At 37.9% G+C, this 19,924-nt stretch overlaps 1 protein-coding gene across 2 annotated transcripts in view; it reads right to left on the reverse strand.

The window, feature by feature from the left end:
* Positions 1-19,924, reverse strand: part of abca1 (ATP binding cassette subfamily A member 1) — a 75,588-nt gene that overhangs the window by 15,941 nt on the left and 39,723 nt on the right. Inside the window, exons 9-33 of one of the 2 annotated variants that reach the window (XM_004910859.4) lie at positions 19,288-19,540; positions 18,644-18,783; positions 17,913-18,029; positions 16,330-16,527; positions 15,470-15,675; positions 14,482-14,658; positions 14,080-14,302; positions 13,686-13,907; positions 13,317-13,521; positions 13,016-13,129; positions 9,062-9,233; positions 8,200-8,331; positions 6,766-6,905; positions 6,364-6,501; positions 5,916-6,136; positions 5,015-5,152; positions 4,270-4,342; positions 3,719-3,930; positions 3,053-3,101; positions 2,613-2,726; positions 2,221-2,369; positions 1,654-1,778; positions 1,286-1,384; positions 671-860; positions 304-398 (exon numbers count right to left, since the gene is read on the reverse strand). In XM_004910859.4, the coding sequence (XP_004910916.1) occupies positions 304-398; positions 671-860; positions 1,286-1,384; positions 1,654-1,778; positions 2,221-2,369; positions 2,613-2,726; positions 3,053-3,101; positions 3,719-3,930; positions 4,270-4,342; positions 5,015-5,152; positions 5,916-6,136; positions 6,364-6,501; positions 6,766-6,905; positions 8,200-8,331; positions 9,062-9,233; positions 13,016-13,129; positions 13,317-13,521; positions 13,686-13,907; positions 14,080-14,302; positions 14,482-14,658; positions 15,470-15,675; positions 16,330-16,527; positions 17,913-18,029; positions 18,644-18,783; positions 19,288-19,540 (3,902 nt within the window). The remainder of the gene's footprint in view (positions 1-303; positions 399-670; positions 861-1,285; positions 1,385-1,653; positions 1,779-2,220; positions 2,370-2,612; positions 2,727-3,052; positions 3,102-3,718; positions 3,931-4,269; positions 4,343-5,014; positions 5,153-5,915; positions 6,137-6,363; positions 6,502-6,765; positions 6,906-8,199; positions 8,332-9,061; positions 9,234-13,015; positions 13,130-13,316; positions 13,522-13,685; positions 13,908-14,079; positions 14,303-14,481; positions 14,659-15,469; positions 15,676-16,329; positions 16,528-17,912; positions 18,030-18,643; positions 18,784-19,287; positions 19,541-19,924) is intronic. The other variant, XM_004910860.4, reaches the window with a different exon arrangement.

Below are 19,924 nucleotides of genomic sequence, written 5' to 3' on the forward strand. Positions count from 1 at the left end.
CCCTTAGTGTACTTAGTGTCCTAAGAAACTAAGGGGAAAAAATGTGAATAAAAAAAAAAATTGAGGAAACATAGAAAATGTCAAATGCTAGGGGCTAGTTTTTAGCAGCTACTATAAATTCTCATCTTTTGATGCTATAACACAAAACAGAACATCCATTAGCCTGCTTCTGCACATCCCTCCAGAATTTCAATACCTTCTTAAATTATGTATAAGCATAGTAATAAAAAAAAGGAACAATTATAAAACTAACTCAAAATTTAACCAACATTAGTACATATCATTTACAATGACAATACTTGCCTCTTTTCGATGATCTGTGAGTACGTTTTTACAAGATAATCCGATATATTTCGTCCTGTTAGATTTTGCAGAATATCTGAAGTGTTTTGTCTCCTCTGTTAAAAAGGAATATAAAATAAATATTTGAGTATTAAACCAGCCCAGTGCTCAAGGTACCTGGGCAGCTTCTTAGTGGGATTTTTTTTTATAAAAGTAAATGGACAGCATATGAAGAGTCTGAATTCTGTTTGTGACACACAAAAATACCAGATGATATAAGATTTGCGGTTTTATCTTTTTCAAAAATTCTTTCTGCCCTTGTGTGTAGATGGGTTTTTATTTACTGCAAAGAATGCTTGAGTAGAACAGCATGAACTGGAAAAAGTACCTGAAATGGGGGTAAACCTCCTGCCCCTGGTGGACAAATAGGAAGCATCTTCTTTCTTTTATCACTGCTGCATTCACAGGATGGTGATGGATTCTCCATGGTCCAGTTGCCATTCAGAAAAAGATCCATGACTGACTGTGATACAAACTGAGTGCTCCATTCTTCCTCTTCACCCGAGCATGAGACTTTCCTGTATAGTAAAATCCAAAAAGCTCAGATATTTAGAGTGGAACAATGCACTAATTATTGTCCTAAGCCACTTTACCATATAAAATAAACTAAAATATTGGGTTCCTAGCATTAGTTTTAAAGCAGAACAACACAATTTTAGCAGTAAGTACTTTTTTCTAAGAAGACTATGAAAACTTGATCCAGGATAAGTTGTTTTTTTTTCATTTAATGTATTTTTTTATTTTTGCTTAAATGGGGAGGACAAAACTTAATATCCTACATAAACCTTACGATAGCCAAACCAAAGGCAAGGATTATATAGGAAGAAGGCAAATAGATGCATCTTTGCTGCAATAATATGACATCAGCTGTACTGTTATAATCCTTGTCTGAAATCTATTATACCACTTGTAAAAATTATATTGCACATGTATAATTACTTACATAACTGAGTGTCCTTCCATACAAGCTGTTCCAAAGCCAGGTTTATCAATCAGGGCCTTTAAGAGAGCTTGAGTTCCTTGGTCGTCCGGTGCATCATTGCTGCAAGGAAAGCCAGCAGAGTCAACATTATTCTCTTTCATGTACCACAAACTGAATCATTATTCTCCAATCAACACAAACAACTGACTTGTGAAAAGAAGGGAAATACAAAGAGACGCAGACAAGTTTTTTGTGTCACTTTTAGTGTTTGGGTATTAGTATCTATCTTTCAATCATTGCTGATGAATATGCTTTTTAAATGCTTGTTAAAAATATTTAGAGACTTAACTCGCAATAAACAGATCCTAATAAATATATAGGGCGCATACCTGAAAAAAGTATATTGTTCATCATACATCCAGGGCTCTAATTCAAGGCTGGGATATTTGCCAAAAGGGGGCACAATAAGACTAAACACCAAAGCGATGAGAACAAACACTGCTGGAAGGACAATCTGTAAGGCAAGATGTAAGGGACTTTATTAACAGTGAAATATCAACTCTTGATTCATTATTATAATATTAAACAAAAGACTGCATATTTATATTATAAATCAGAGGTGCCACAAATAAATCCAATCAACCTTCACCTGATGGAACTTCAAGAATAAATTAATAAATCAATAGGTCAGCGGGTGTTTAACGCTTTAAGTGTATCCCTTGTCACTCTCTTTGAAAATGAAAGTGCAGGAATGATTAAAGGGATCTCTATTTGAGGTGTCTGGGTTAATACTGCAATCAATAATGACGATAAACAGCAGCTCTCAAAAAAATTGTCTTTTTTGTGTAAACCTGATACGTAAATATCTCCATAATCACTATCAAAACAAGCACCCTACTCTTTATGTATGTAAAATAAAGTCATTAGTGGACAGAGATTCATGTAATGGCGTTTACCTGTGCAAAAAAGCCTTTTCTGCTGCGCTTTGCATACAGTAATCTTTTCCAGAGCAAGGCCGTGAACTGTTGCCTCATTAGGTTCCAGCTTTTTAGTTGGTAGGATCCTTTGCCATCAATTCCACTTAAATAATCTGTCTCACGTGACTCTGTGGGTGGGAAACACAATTCGCAAAGGTTAGAACAAGTCAGGCTGATGTGGGCTCACATCACTTGCTGGGTGCACCTCAATCTACAGCATATAAAAATATGACTAGGCATTATTCCTTGGTGTGCCCCAATTCATACTTCTTTATCATATTGGAGGCAAAGACTGCTGATTTTTACCTCACTGCAAGTACATTTCTACAAATTTGAAATACTGTATTTCATAGCATTCTGGAACTCATTACCTGGATCCATGTCAGAATCATTAGTGTCAAAAGCATCATCTTCAGTGAATGGTCTAAGGCAGCTTTGATGGTCACCAAACGCATATCTCTTCCTTCTAGCAGGTAGTGTTCCATCTAAAAATATATGTTTGTGCGATATAGCATTATCTGCTGGAAATTTGAATGCACCAAAAAACCCAAAACACATCTACTGCTGTTGTGCTGCACTGTAGTGGGCTCAGCCAGGGGCTTATTAAGGCACCACAGACATATTGCTACTATTTATATGGGTAGTTGACCTTAAAAATAATTTATGATGGTGTAAAAATTAATTTGCAGCACAAATTAAGGTTTTGTCATTTTTGAATGTTTGGGAGCTTTGGATTACAAATTGCTGGGATGCTAACAAATACTTGGCTTTGAAAAGGGCCAAAAAGTGAAGACAGGAGAGCTGATATTACCTGATGTCTCTGCGTCTACTCCAGTATCATCAGCCACTTTAAGGAAAATCTGAAAAAATGAAAAGCAAAGACTTCCAGTAAAATGTAACTGCAAAATTATCTACAATCTGACCCATATTTTAGTAAGTAAATAAGGAAAGTGAGGGCCAAATGAAAATACCTGTCCTAGAGCCTATTTCCTCTTGTTATTAAAGGGAAACATACAATACATACATGTAGAAATTATTATTGGTACAAGGGACTGATTACCTAAAACAGATGCTAAACCACACCAGCAACAAATAAATTTATATTGATGTCTACTAAAATGTAAATAATTTCTGATCTTTAGCTATGGGCAACTGCTTCAGCGCCCATAATGCCTAAATAAGCAACACAATCTCATAACTCAAAAATTATGAGAAAATTCTTCTCCAGGGTGTCACTAATCGTAGGTCTTACTTTGCAACAGGAACACTTTTTGGGTCCAGGCCCCATTTTCTGGTTCAAAATTTGCTCATAGTAAGGTTACATATCTATGTTATAGCATTCATGCAACAACCCTACAATAGTTATATGAGTATCCAATTGCTAATAAGCATTCACTTCAAATTAACCTTCAGATCTTCCACAGTTTGGAAAGCTATTCAATAAATGATGAAGAAAGTGTTACGTAATCCAACCTACCTCCTCCAGTGTGGTGTCAGCAATTCCATAGCTGGAAATGCCCAGGTCAGAAAGACGGTCATCTATTTCATGGAAGAGTTCCACAAAGGCTCCTTCTTTGGCTGCTTCATAGGGTAACACATATGTCAGCTCATGTCCAATGTCCTCTACAAGTCTTGCTTCCGGTACATGCTTATTGATAAGATTTGAAATAGCCGATACATCTGTGAGACCTGCAAAGCACAAAAGCAGAAAACCAGTCATAAATTTCTTGTTTTATGTAAAAATGCTTGCTTTTTGATGTTAGAAACAAGCTAATAATGAATGGGCAGTAGTTTAAGCAGTATACAATCAAAAGCCTAAGTTCTTTGCCTAAGTCATAAACAACCGGCTGAACACAAATCAAAAGTCTATTTTCATAATAAACATAGCTGAACAACTCACATTGGGCTGAATGTCTCACAGGGCTTAACTAGTTTACTCAGGTTAAGACACAGTGATGCATTAGGAACATCTTATATAATTTACTTGCTCTCTCTTTGTGTAGTCTAAATCTTGGCTTTTATATTTACCTATTGTCATTGTGTCACTTTCATGGTCACTACCCAAGCCAGCATCAGAACTACTCTGAGAAACACTGTCCTCCTGAAAGAAAAACACAACCCATAGTCAAAATATTCTAAAATTCCACACACAGAGCAGAATTGAAAATAAAGTGCTTAGCAGACATATATAAGGGCATATTTATAAAAACATGGAGTTAATTTGACGCCAACAAATCTGTGAAACTTGGCATGAAAAGAATCATATTTAATAAGTGCTTAAAATAATGCTGAGATTCCCCTTTAGAAGTAAATACAGTATGTAGAATATCTGGGAGCCCTACATATAAGCATTACCCTGGAATTTAAAAAAACGAAACAAACAAAGTACACTTTATTATACTAAGCAAACTCTATTAAAGTGTAAGTGAACAAAATCTAGTAACTTGCATAGAAACAGTACTATATAAAAAAAATTTAGTTTCATAAACTTTATAAATATACCCCACAGAGTACAATAAGTGGCGCAGAAAAAGGAAAGAAAGCAGATATGTTAGTTAGTGATATAGAAATTCAAGCTAAACAGCCAGTAAATTAATGCCCAGAGCATCCAAATCAGCTGTAGGCCCCATGAGGATGTCAGCTGACCCCAAATGAAGCCACATCATCAGGCTTAGGGGCAACAGTGGCGGTGATTGGATTTATTGCATATCTGATCTGGCAGAATCAACGGTTAGGTTTATTTATAGAAAGGAAACAGATCAGGAATAATTACCCTATCTTTGGCTTCTTTCTTCTGGCCCGCCGTATGTTTGCTATGTTTAGTAATCACCGCTGCTGTGGTCCCAGATGCTGATGGTGCTGCTATCATCGGACTCGGGTGCTGTTTGCAAGCAGTTTGCTTGCTGCTTTCCTGCCCACAAATGACGGGGTACCGTCATCCCAAAGGTTAACTGAATATGGACTATTTATGGGAAATAACCCAGCTTCTAAGTTTTATTACTGCCAAAGTCCATTTATGCATGCGTTTATGGCAAATTTAGCAATAGAATGTAAACTAAAACTCTTGTTTTTAGGTGTGTTTTTAACTTGAGTAAAAGATTCTGCAAACCATTTGCCAAATAAACCATGCCACTGTATGTGTGCATGTGTTGAATATATATAATTAATAAATATAAATACATATACATGTGGGAGGGTGTATGCACGTATAGGATCAGGATCTAATATACGAAAAATCTTGGGATCTAGGGTTTCAGATTAAAGGGTCTTTCTGTAATTTGGAGCTCTGTGTCATTAGCCTAAAAACAGCTAAATATAAAAAACCCAATAGGATTGTTTGCCACCAACATGGATTTAAGCTAGCTTAGTTACCATAAAGTACAATGTATTATCTTATTATTAATTAAAAAATTAGCACATCAGTCAAAAGTTAAGACTTGTTTGTTAGGATACTATAGGAAATGGCATTGTCTATTCTGGAGCTTTCTGGATAAGGGTTTTCCTAATAATAGCTCCAATGCCATATAAATTATGTAAAAAATATTGTAAAATATGCATTAAATATGATAAATTATGCAACATAGATTTTGCCTATGGTCAAATATTTGTCATTTGTTAGCATAAATCACATTTTTTTGGTACTGATAATTTTAAGTAGCAGCCTATAAAAATACCTTTTTCAGATACGACATAGTGCTGCTACTGTTCCTACAGGAGCTCAGAGATGAGTCGTTGTCTCTCTTGACCAAAGTAAGGTAGTATCCAGTTCCCAGTTGGTTTTTCAGGAAAAGCGAGGATCCCACACAGCACAGCTTTCCGTGGGAAATAATAGCAATCCGGTCTCCAAGGATGTCTGCTTCATCCATATGATGGGTTGATAGGATAATAGTTCTTCCTGTATTAAAACAAGTGCAATAAAGGGTTACAGGTTAAAAGACAATTAAAATCAGACACCACTTGACACAATTAAGCAGTGTTATATCTATAAAGAGCTGCACTCATAAACATATTGCAGCATCTCTAAAGTTCCTTTGCTCTCATATGTTCATCAAGGCTGCACTTTATTTCCTTACCAGAACACAGACTAAGTAAATAAGTTCTAAAGCTTCTCCATCTGCCCACCTTGTCTGTATTTGATAAGCAGCTCCCAGATGCCCCGGCGAGAATATGGATCAACTCCAGCTGTGGGCTCATCCAGAATGACAACCTTTGATCCACCAACAAAGGCCAAGGCCACGGAAAGTTTTCTCTGCATGCCTCCTGTAATACAACACATGAAATGTTCTTTTCTACAAAGCAGTTTAAATTTTCTAGTATGCAGTAAAATAACTAAACAAACCTGAGTTGTGACATTAATTCTGTCAGTGATTATAAAACATCATAGGATGTTGAATAAGCTTGTAATGTAAAGGTAGTATCAGGACACACAGACTATTAATATAGGTTTTTGTTGTGGGTATGAAAAATACCTGTGTTTTATGCTTTACAAATATTCAGAGACACCTGATAAGATTCTGCATATACCTGACAGCTGACTTGTTTTGTACTTCTTTTTATGAGGGAGCCCCACATCATTAACCATCTGTTCCATCTCTGCCTTCACCTTTTCTTCTGAAAGCCCTTTCAGGCGTGCATAAAACCAGATGTGCTCCTCGACAGTAAGCCTAAGGGGGCAATGGTAGGAGACACAGATGAGGAAACAGAACTGATACATACATACAGACACACTTTTATTTCCCACTGCAGCCAAAATAGCAATGAAATTAAATGAAAATAGTGCTGTCCAACTGTTCTACCACTCTGGACCACACCCATATCAACACAAAAATTTTTAAAACCAAAGCCACATGGTGGTAGAACACCAAAAAGACAAACGATTGGTGTTCACTGCAGGGATATCACCCATCACTCATATGTAAAAAAAAAAGTTCATCAAGGGTGAAGACGCACAGAGTTTCTTAGTAGAAGCTACTTGTCACGGCTACAAAACGCCAGAAAATAACCTGCCATAGACAATACTGAGAATTGCCTCTGCTAAAACATACGTAAAGACAATTATCGGTAAATGATCAGCGTGTCTATTTCTGTATCTGTGACAAATAGCTGCTACTAGTAGCTCTGTGTGTCTTCACCCTTACATTCATATGCCTCCTCCTCCCCTGAGGATAGCACAGCAACCCCCAGCACATAGTAATGCACCTTAGGGACCATATAATACAATGCTAACATTGGTAAACTTTGAAAAACCACCAATGCACTTGACTTGACCCCTACTGTCATAATATATTACTAACTGCAGAAAAAGATTTTATGTTTTGTTAAGATGACACTTCTGCTCAAAATGATTTCTTAGCCTTCCAGCTAATGCATAAAGTGTAAAAATTACATCATTTTCTTGGAACATTACAATCTGTTGGCTGCCAAGAACAATAGTTTGTATCTCATTGCAAAATATAATCTAACAATAATCAGCTCTATGAAGTGTGACATAGTTACAGCCGACGTGTACATAGGCTTTTTTAGAAAAACAGAGTGATTTGTTCTGGCGACCTTGCCCTATGAACAGTATCCTTCTAGGAACAGTCCTTGGGTCATTAAGATTTACAGAAATAATGATATTACTTCTTCACTCATAAACTTAACAACATGTTTGCACATATTTAAAATAAATGAGGCAATCTTAAAGACATGTATAAACTGAGGCAGCATATAGTTCAGTAATTTCTAAAAATTTAAAGGGTTCCCTTCATGGAGGCTGCAGAATTCACACAAATATTTGTAGTAAAATTTTATTTTTGGCCACAAACCCAAACTGTAAACCCTTGCTCAGAATCTACTACCTTTAGACTATACATCAGTATCAAATATTTTTATATGAGTAGTGACTACCTATAGTCTAAAAACATGGAAATGTAATTATTTTATTGATTGATTAAACCTAATCAAAACAAAACTCACGCATCAAATAGCACATTATGCTGGGGACACACTCCAAGGTTCTGCCTGATTGAATTGAGCTCAGTTCGGATGTCCTTTTTCATAATATAGGCTGTACCAGTTGTTGGTGGGAAAAGGCCAGTTAATATGGACCTGAAAACATGCAAGAAGCATTACTTTTACATTCTGAGAATATTTTTCTATTACAGAAAATAATGAAACATGTATCGTAAAGCATCCTTACAATCCAATTTTTTCTTTTTTTGTTTAAATTATATACACCCAGTTTTTAACTTAAACAAGTAGCTACACAAATGGGCAGAAAACATTTCAGGCATACGGAGAATAAAGAAATGACTTGTCTCCATTCACTTGTGACTGCAGTGACACAAAGTCTATCACTGTGCCCTTTAAAAGACATTATGACTTAAATCAACCATAATACTCCTCTCTTGCATATTGTCCTTCAGTGTTTTTCAAAAGAATCCACAAACAACCACCACCTTGGCCATCACATATTAGTCTTAGTTTTCACAATTGTTGATGTCTTTGCAATGGAAATAATCATGTATGTATAATAGTAAAATGCTAATATGCAAAGAAGTAATGTGCAGAGCACACAATAGCTATGCCTTCATGTTTTACTAACCAAGGAAAATATAGTGGTAAATAAGCCCTGTTTATAAACAATGTACTGTTTTCACTTATGCTCCATTACAATTTATCAATACAGCTTTTTATGCCTGCAATATAGCACAAAGAACAATGGTGTTTCCATCACTGGCATCACTACCTGTTTTATTCTGTTTCTAATTTTACTGTTGTAACATGTAATTTATGCTTTTATGTAAGATGTCACAGTATTAAATATATGTCTACTTACATTGTAGTCGTTTTTCCAGCACCATTGTGTCCAAGGAAGGAAGTGATTTGCCCTTCATAGAAATTCAGTGTCAGACCATCTACAGCCACTTTTTTGCCATTACGATAAATCTTCACTAGGTTCTGAATAGAAACCCCAAGAGGAAGGTGACTGGGTTCTTCTTCCATGCAGACTGGAATGGAATGACAGAAGTCATTTAGAAGAAAGGTTTCTATAACCTATTTAAAATGATTGTTACTGTATTGCTTTTTTTGTTGGAAGAGTTGGAAGAAGAGAGCGGAGAGCCAGAAGGCAGGATTAATGCAAGAGACTCACTTAGATAAAATATCTGTAAGTTGCCGTTTCAGTGGATATTGCTAAAATTCCCACAATTTCATTTTCATTATTCCTTTTACTATAATAATCACATGTTAACATGCTGCCCGAAAAGGTTTTGGTGTAGTATATTTCAGCAATACCACGATGAGGCAATATCATGAGGCAAATAGGGAGCAGCACTTGCATCAATATGAAAATGTTATGCCACGTAATGCATTTTGGGTCATGCAGCAGCCATTATCAAATAGTAATATAAGTTATTTCCCTATCTAGTATTATTACCTGAGATATGACAATACTGCAGAAATATCTTTACCAGGTGATAAAACTACATATATAAACCACTTAATGGTTTAAAATTTTTAGTGCAACATTTCCATTTTTGAACTATACATATTTATATATAAAAAGAAATCGTACAAGCCCCCTATGGCTCCGAAATGAAGAAGTCGCTGAGGCCAATGCCAAAACATATAAGGAGTACTGGGAACTCAATTCTGGGACAGCCTCCCCATCCATAGTATGGGAGGCCTCCAAGGCAGTCATGAGAGGCTCTCTCTCCGGGGCTATTGCCCGTGCTAGACATACAGCCCAAGAGTCAGTCAGAGCTGCCGAGCAACAAATGGCGGACTCCCAAGCACAACACTTTGCCAACCCCTCCCCACTCACCTACTCCTCTCTTCTGGCAGCCAGGGCAACCTTAGACAGGGAATCCACAGCAACAACTAAAAAAGCCCTCCTGTACAGTTCCCAGCGAATATACGACCAGGGAGACAAGAACAGCAAATTATTGGCGTTCTTTGCCAGAACTCAAAACCCCACCACAGCTATCCCTAGAATCAAAAATTCCGAAGGGAAATTGTTAAGTGACCCCAGGGAAATAGCCACCACCTTTGCCAAATTTTACCAGAAACTATATGAGTCCACAGCCTCACACACAACCCCACAACTCCTACAATTTCTAGACAATATCCCTATCCCCTCCCTCTCCCCAGCAGAGAGAGCCTGGCTTAACCTCCCCATAACACCAGCTGAGATACAACTTGCCATACAAGCCCTACCCTCCAACAAAACACCTGGTTTGGATGGGTTGCCCCCAGACTGGTATAAAGGGCTGGCAGACATAATACCCCCGCACCTTTTAGTCACGCTCCAAGATGCATGGGACACAGGAACCCTACCGCCATCCTTTACAGAAGCCCTAATTGTGGTCATCCCCAAATCTGGCAGGGATCCTACATTATGCGGCTCTTACCGCCCAATATCCCTAATAAACACAGACGCCAAAATACTGGCAAAAGTCCTGGCCAACAGATTAACAAAGGTGGTGGAGGACCTGGTCCACCCCGACCAATCCGGTTTCATGCCAGGCAGAGCGACAGATATCAATCTACGTCGACTATTTACAAACTTACAGACCCCCCACAGGGAAACCGGGTCGAGGGTCATAGCCTCCCTAGACTCGGAGAAAGCATTCGATTCTGTTGAATGGCCCTACCTATGGGAGGTCCTCAAAAGATTTGGCCTGGGACAGAAGTTCATCAAATGGGTCCAACTGCTATACCAAAACCCCACAGCCAAAATCAGAGTCAACGGTATTACCTCAGAACCCATTACCCTCTCTAGAGGCACTCGCCAAGGCTGCCCCCTCTCCCCTACCCTATTCGCTCTCGCCATTGAACCATTGGCCATACTTATACGGAACTCCCCCAGCATACAAGGTCTCACATACGGCAATATATCCGAGAAGGTATCACTGTTTGCGGATGATATCCTGGTATACCTAGCCAACCCCGCCCAATCGCTCCCAGCACTTCTCCTAGAGATCCAGAAATTCGGCAAATTCTCAGGTCTCAAAATAAACTGGGACAAATCCCAAGTATATACCCTAGACCAAACACCGGCAATTCCGCTCCCAACTGGTATGGAATTACAATGGGTCCAGTCCTTCAAATATCTGGGCATCCATGTACACTCCGATCCCACACAATTTATCAAGCTCAATCTTGACCCACTGATGGACCACATGGCCCAGACGCTGAAAGCATGGGTAAAATTACCACTCACACTCTGGGGGCGTATCAACCTACTGAAAATGGTCTTTCTCCCCAAACTCCTATATATATTCCATGCCACACCATACCCCCTCCCACGCTCACTATTCCGCAAACTCAACACCCTAATAATACCATATGTATGGGCAAACAAAACACCACGTATCTCCTGGCAACGCCTAGCAGCACCACTGCAACAAGGAGGCCTGGCTCTCCCACACTTTTTCTTTTACTACCTGGCTTCCCAGATATCATATTTACACTGGCAGTTCTGCCCCAATCCGTACAACCCCAACATGGCCCTGCATGCCTCCCTCCTTAACTCCATGGAGGGTCTGGGCAACTTCCCCTACAGACATATTACTGACGGAGGTGCTCTACCCGACTCACTCAAAACCCCTCACAAAGCTTGGGCAGTGGCACTCAAACTCCTAGGCCACCCACTCCCACATCTATCTCCCCACATGGCCCTATGGGGTAACTCCCTACTCCCCCACCTCAAGAACCTACCTGACTTTACAATCTGGCCCAAACTAGGGATCAAAAAATTAGGCGACTTAGTCCAAGGTGCACAATTCCCTTCACACCAAGAACTGCGAAGAAAAGCACCCCAAGTGCACCTACATCTATTTAGATACTTACAGCTCAGACACGCCTTTCAGGCGCAGTTCCAAACGCTAACCCCAACCCTGGTCTCACTGGACCTAGAAGCAACACTATACCAACCCCAAACCAAAAAGCTCCTATCTAGAATATATACCCACCTTCTGGCAACTAATGTCAAACCCTTCGAACGTGCATACAACCTGTGGACCACCGCTATTCCCAGCTTAACACTAGAGCACTGGGAGGAAACAACAGAAACCTGTTATGAATTCCTTATCTCCATACGGGACAGGTTGATCCAATACAAGGTCCTGCACCAACTATATATTACACCCACAAAACTCCACCGGTTCGGCAAAGCGCCTGACGATTGCTGCCCCAGGTGCAAATCCCCCCGAGCGGACTTTATTCACCTAATCTGGAGCTGCCCCCCCATAGCGCAGTTCTGGACTGCTGTGATGGACACTATCTCAACAGTGCTAGCGCTACCCAATGTCATCAATCCCACAACCTGTCTCCTAGGCACGGTGGAGGATATGCTCCCCACCAATGCAGCCAGAATAAGATTTAGATCCCTTACATTCTACGCCAAAAAAGCCATTATAATGAGATGGATGGGCAACAGTGTACCCACGCTCGAACTCTGGCAACAACTCGTCAACGCCGCCCTACCCCTTATAAAACTTACCTATGAGACCAGGGGGGCACACGGAAAATTTGAAAAAATCTGGGCCACGTGGTGTGAATCAAATGGGCCCCTCACCCCTTAAAAGAACCGCGTCCGTATTAACACCTTGCAACAAAACTGTACTCATGATAACAAAGCTGTATAACCAACTTGTATTGTGTAAAGTAACCAACCACTCATATCCATATATGTAACCTGTTTGTTTATGTTAACATTTTATTTCACTATCAATAAAAAGAAAAATAAACCTTTAAAAAAAAAAAAGAAATCGTACATAATGACACATACCCTCTGATGATCCTTTTTGAACAGTATGTGGTTGATTGTATTCTTTGCATTCCTCACCACACCAGTAGGATTTTGTGAATGGGAAGTACCATGGCCTGGGGATGCCATACTGGCCTGAACATGTAAGCAACAGATAAGCATTTTTAATATTAACAGGATGAAAATATTATATACTGGCAGCCAAATTTTATTTTAGAATAACAAAACTTTACAAAAGTTTTTTCAACAAAATTATTTTGTACTGTTTAGCAAACATTTTGACTGTTATGTAAATATGATTTAAAGTTGAACTTCATCTTACCTGGAAAGACTGCTTCAATGTACCAGGTCATAATTCCATACAAAAGGGTGTCAAAGAGCATCATGAAGCCTGAAGTAGTGATGTTATACCCGTTTTCCTCTAATGGACTTTCTAAGAGGTTATCCCATTGCACACCAACGCCTTGCTCTTCAAGCAGTGCAAAGACCTCACAGCCAAACCCAAAAGCAACTGGGGACAGAAAACTCTGCAAGGAAAATATGTACATGTCTTGTTCATTTTCAATTAAACTAGGATTAGCCTGAATGCAAAATGTATTAGCAAACCTCTGATCTGCATAAGTGGTGTATACATGGAAATAAACAGGAGTCAGGATGGCAAAGAGAAAGCTACATAAAAAAAAATACTTACAGCAAAAATCTTTAGCGTGTAGCCAACATAGTCTTGCCAAGCAACACACAGGACATAAGGAAGGTATAGTGTAAAATAGATAATTCCGCCACAGGCTGCTGCTAAATTGGCTCTGGAGAATATTGTGCTGATCAGGAAACATTGAGAGATGGTCACCACCGCAAAGACAGACAAGAAAACAAACACTACGCTGGGATCACTGTAAGGTAGTAGGTTTCCTGTCTGAGAAAGGCAAAGCAAGAAGTCAGTCCAATAATCAATATGAAATATATCAACATAATGCTATTCCAAGCTATGCCACCTACTAAATGGACATATGTCCTTTATATTTAATATATAAATAAATTAATTACACATGTATAGCCCTACATTACCCAAAGATTTATTCTGTTACCTTCAGAATCAACACCAAGAGTGCAGCACTCATAAGAAGGGGGATCAGACTGCTGATAAACCAACTCAGCCACAGGATGCCATTGTCCAATCCCATAATCCTCATGGTCTCTTTGAGACGAGCCTCTTTTTCATAGACAATGCCTTTGATGATTACAGCGACAGAATATATCCATGCTAAGGTCATAAATAATGGCATTGATCGGCTCATAACCCTTAGGAATCTAAAACCAAAACATCAATAGATAGTTATTATTTTATGAATATAAGGCTGTGGGTTAGATTATATTAGTCATATTAAGTGTGCACTCAGAAATATGTTGCAGGGCCACACAACAGCTTAATGGCCCTTCAGGCTGCATAGATATACAAGATCTGCATTATAAACACCTAATATACTCACATGTCATCTACATAGCAAGGGTAGGGCATCTGTTGAACATAGATGCCAGTCCTCTTCTCTACCCCAGTCTGTACTCTGATTATAGCCTGTTCAACAACATCTTGAAGGTAAGAAAATCCTCCCCAGATGTATCGCATGTCTTCAAATGGGTCAGCACGAGGACCGGGATCCCAGTACCTTAAAAGAAGTATGAATATAAAGTATAACAGCTATATTCTAATCAAGATGGCATACGTGTATAATGAGACATGTAAAACAGCATTACTAGCAAAAATAATCTGTTCTGGAGAAGTCTTCTGTAATTCAAGCCTCAACATCAGTGCTGGAAAGGTGGTTAAGTGCTTTTTCAACTTGATAAAGGACCATTTATCAAGTCCGAAACATTGCCATAAGTTACATTAAAGTCTGCTTTTACATGGCCCAGAGTGTGCACAAACTATTATGGTGAGCCCCTGCAATTACCATCATTCTCAAAACATAATATTTGGGGGATATTCAAAGCTCAGGCCAGCAAATCATATTTATGTATGTCTATCAATGAAAGCCTTAATTGTATTATCATATAGATAGGGAAATGGCATGACATGCTCTCAGGTTATAGTAAGGGCAACTGTCACAAACTATTTCATCTGCTATAAAATCTTGAAATGGAAAAGGAACTAAGATAAGTAATTTAATAGTGGTTCAGTTGTTCCATAATATAACTTTCTATATAAGTTCAAAATTTGTTCTCCTTGCCTGACCTGTATGCACTTTATCAGGAACCTTGGTTATACATTACTGATTTCTATCTGATTGAGTGCAGCATTGATCATGTGAAAGTTCAGTAAGGGCTCTGGCACACGGGGAGATTAGTCGTTGCCTTGAGAGGAAACTTCCGCGATTTCACTGAAATCGTGCCACTGCGTATGCTATCCCACCGGCGATTTACATTTTCGTGATGTACTGTGAGCTCTCGTTAAGTGTCAACAACATTTATTCTACTCACCCATCCTTAATCTTGTTGGTTCTCTCCACATTATCTATATCCATTCGTATCTTATATTTGACATGGTGTGGGAGCTCTGTTTCTTCTTCAGGCATATCCATAAACACAATTCCAGCCCAGAATTTCCTCTCATTTAGAAGTTCCATTGACTTATCAATGAGCATTTCTTCAGTAGCCACAGGTTCCAACTTGTCCAAGTTGACACACTGGAAATATATAATTTTGTTTATTTTAAAATGGTTGCACTTTATATGTACATCATATTTTGAAACATAATTGCAGTGTGGCATAGAGTAGACAATAAATAGTGTTAGATGAAGAAAGTCACCATGCTGCTGGTGGCAGTCTGAGACTATTGTACTCTCATGCTTTTGTAAACTATATGGTAAAAATATTACTGGGACACATATATCATAAAAACCACATAGTTCATACATCTGTCTTAAATGTATGTGACAATGATTTTATCAGCAAATGAAAAACTGTTCAAACATAGTGGCGTTTGTAAAGCACTGACAGAACTGTTTAAATATATTATAATAAATAGATAAATATACTTTAGCATCATAAGAATGATGTTTATTCTTTGCAACTTTTTTCAGTGTTTCCAAAACACCTAGAAATGTTATTATCAAAGGGAATAAAGTGTGGTATAAAAAAAAGAATGCAAGCACCTAGGTCTATATATATATATTTTTCACAGAGATTTCTTACAAACATTTGCCAAGGCTGATTCATTTGTTATTTGCTTTTAGAACTAAAACAAGCTTCTTGCATTAGCTAAGAAATTTTCAGGTAAGCAAGCAGGTAAATAAGCAGTCCCAGGTATGCAAATAAATAAGGCTTTATGTTGTACAAACCTCCATGAAGCGTGACAAAGTCAGGACAACACGGTCAGTCTCATTCAGAGCTTCTCTCCAAGAATAAAATGGCCCATTTTCAGTCTCCACATCTGCTGTTTCTTTGGCTAGAAACCTGGATATGTTCTCAGTTGTCCACCCTGTTGAGTTGAGTTGTTGATCCAAGAATGTTTTACTTCCTTTGTTGGTCAAGAGAGTCTACAGAAAACATATAGATTCAGCCACTTAATATGATAGCTGCCCTTTTATAGAATCTCAAACACTAAATCACATAATAACAATCTGTTTTTCTATGTTTATTTGTAAAACATGCAATAATAGTAGCAACTGCCAATAATTGTCTGCATTAATCATTTACTGTAAACACACTGTATATTATGCATAGGTCAATTTAAGGGGATGTTCACCTTTATGTTCCCTTTTAGTAAGTCATAGAATGGTCAAGTCTATGCAACTTTTCAGTTGGTCTTCATCAATTATTGTTTATAGTTTTTTAATTATTTATCTTCTTTTTCTGACTCTTTCCAACTTTCAAATGGAGGTCACTGACCCCTGCAGCCAAACATTTGTATTTGTTATTGTTACATTATATTACTTTTCTTTCTATTCAAGCCCTCTCCTGTACATATATTCCAGTCTCTGATTCAAAGCATTCCCTAGTTGCTAAGGCAATTTGCAACCTAGCAACTAGATAGCTGCTGACATTCCAAACTGGAGAGTTACTAAACGAAAAGTAAAATAACTTGAAAACCACAAATAATATAAAACGAAGACCAATAGCAAATAGCCCCAGAATATTACTCTCTACTTCATACTAAAATTTAATTCAAAGGTGAACAACCCCCTTAAATATGAATAAAGTTAAATATTGTTCAGAAATCATTCTGCCAGCTCATAGGTGTTGGTTTGTTGGCATGATAAATCACACAAACAATATAAATGGCTTTATTTACGAGTGATTTTATTTATGGTGATGCGCAATTTAATATGACTGATGCTGAAAAGGTGACCTATGTCAGTGCAGTATTTCATGAACATGATAAATGTATGGATGTCTAAGCTATATCACTGGCCATTGGCCACTCTCACAAGATAAAGCCTCCTATTCCTGTACAAAAAGAAAAAAACATAGGGAACAATGAAAGAATATGCTTTGTCACAGTATGCTTTAAAATAGAGCCTTTCAAAGAGATTCAGACGATAATAACTATCACTCTAAGAAATATTTCAAACTACTGGTTTACATAACCTTTAACAAATTTCTACTTTAACAAATTTCTATGCCAATGATATACTGTATTTCTAAAGCTAAATTATTTTTTTCTGTGGAGACTGAGAGCTAGGTCTTCTGCACTTTAGATATATATAAACTATACAACAGTGTTGTTAAGGTGAAATGCAGAGCTAGGATTCAGTCTATACACTATTGCTACAGTGGCTCAGGAAAAAAAATCAGACCTTTCCAAGTCATTTAAAACCATTTTCATTTCAACAGCCAGCAGCTAAAAATATCTGTCTCGTTTTAGCCCCATCAGTCAGTCATTAAAAGCAGCCATGGTAGGCACCATGTTATCACAACTCACCCTGATAAGGTCCATCTCCTGACTGCTTTCCATAAAGTTCTTGATCTGTGGTCGGACCTCTTCCCACATTGCTCCAAGATCCCGGAAAACACTCAACTCTTGGAACGTTTTGTTGACCTGTCATGAAGTGAATGCTCACATTACATTTCAGTTTTAGGTAACATCATTATCTAAAACAGCTCTGATACCATCAAAACAAACTCAGGCATTCTCTCATTATTAGAGTTTATTATCCATATAATATATTTGCTAATATTGTTGTCTAAAGGGTTTTAAAGAATATGCTAGTCCATAATTGTATTAGATTGAAAAAATTTTGCAGTATATGAGAGAGATCATGCAGGTTTGCATGAGTGGTAAACACAAGTCACATTACCGGATGTAAATATTGGCTGCATTGTCTGAAATGTTTAACAAAGTGCCATTTACCAGGAAACTAAATCACCTTGGTCACATGCACAACATGCTCAGCTAGGATACAAAACAAAATGTTCTAGTGCATGTGAAAAGACAGTATTAATCAAACAGAATACTGGGTACAACACAAAGAAAGCCCTGTCACTTCTTTTTCTCATTGTGCATAATATAACTAAGTATTACATCACTGAGAAAGTCTCATATGGAAAACTGTCAATTTCACAGACTTCAGTTGAGAGGCATAAATGCACATGAGATGAACTCAGCAAGATGGCTGAAAACAGAGCCTCTTATTGTTAAATGAAGGGGCCTACCTCAGACATTAGCATTTGTGTGGCTGGAGTGCTGGGAGTATAAAGGATTTTGCCAACAAGCAAAGGCTTCAGTGCTCTCCAGATCATCCTGTAGAGTGGGCTGGATTCCAGGTTCTGCATCAGGTCATTGCAATATGGAGCTGGAAGAATGAACAGCATATTAACACAATGTAACAAAAATATAACTGGAACAGGCAATGGAAAAGGTTAAAAGCTAAAAAATGTTGTTTGCTGCTTGTGTGTTTATTGTGCTAATTATCCTGTTAAAATATTATAAATGTCTCAAACATACTTAAACATTTTATATTTTATTTATCCGAAAATAATTCCTCAGGAATGAAAATAAGTGCAATCACAAATGTGCAAAAAACTTTGCACCTTATCTTTTTTTTTAATGACCCAAATATCTCTCTGTTTATACATGATAAAGGAAGAATAATAGTGATAATGGATAATGATCCTAACTAGTGTCTTTACATGTATAGCCAATCTGCTAACCGATCGGTATTACACACTTTGACACTTATTTTCAAGACAGATTATTTTTCTAGATAGTAGACATTCTTATGGCTTTCAGTTTTACACTGACCATGGCGTTACTGACATAAACATATGAAAACAAGAAAAGGAAGATATTGACATACTTGTAGAGTTGTCATAAGCAACTTGTGAGTCTTCATCAGTGCTATTATCTCCTTCTCCTCCACCAAAAAGTGCCTTGTAGTTATTATCTTCATACCAGTTGAGAGACTTAATCTTTAGTCCTCCTCCTTCAGGGTGGCCACACACAATACGTGAGACCGCTTGGTATAAAGTGCTTGGTGAAGCTGTGGCATTGCCACTGGTTAGAAACATCACCTCTTGTCTCATTTCTGCCCAACTCTTCATGGTCATGACCTAAAATAGTAGGAACGTAAATATAACAATGTACTTTATACTTGGACCACTCCTGCTTTACATTTGTCTCATATATACTCACTTTCCTGCATTAATAGACATAAATATCAATGGAAGGGAATCTCTATACAATTAACAACTACTCCAAAAACCAATATATACATATATAAGCGAGGATATTAAGAGAGGATGGTTAAAAATTCCCTTACTAGGGTGAAGAGACATGGGGCTATTAGTTGCCACAACTACAATCTCAGCGACTAATAGAGTTGATTTAGCCACCATAGGCTAATGTGCAAGACTAATTGCCCCTCGTGTCTTTGCCCTTAAGGGTGAATGGTTTATATTATGTTACCAAGCAAAGTGTATGAGAAAACTCAGAAA

The sequence above is a fragment of the Xenopus tropicalis genome, chromosome 1 (assembly GCF_000004195.4).
Source record: "Xenopus tropicalis strain Nigerian chromosome 1, UCB_Xtro_10.0, whole genome shotgun sequence".
Taxonomy (NCBI): domain Eukaryota; kingdom Metazoa; phylum Chordata; class Amphibia; order Anura; family Pipidae; genus Xenopus; species Xenopus tropicalis.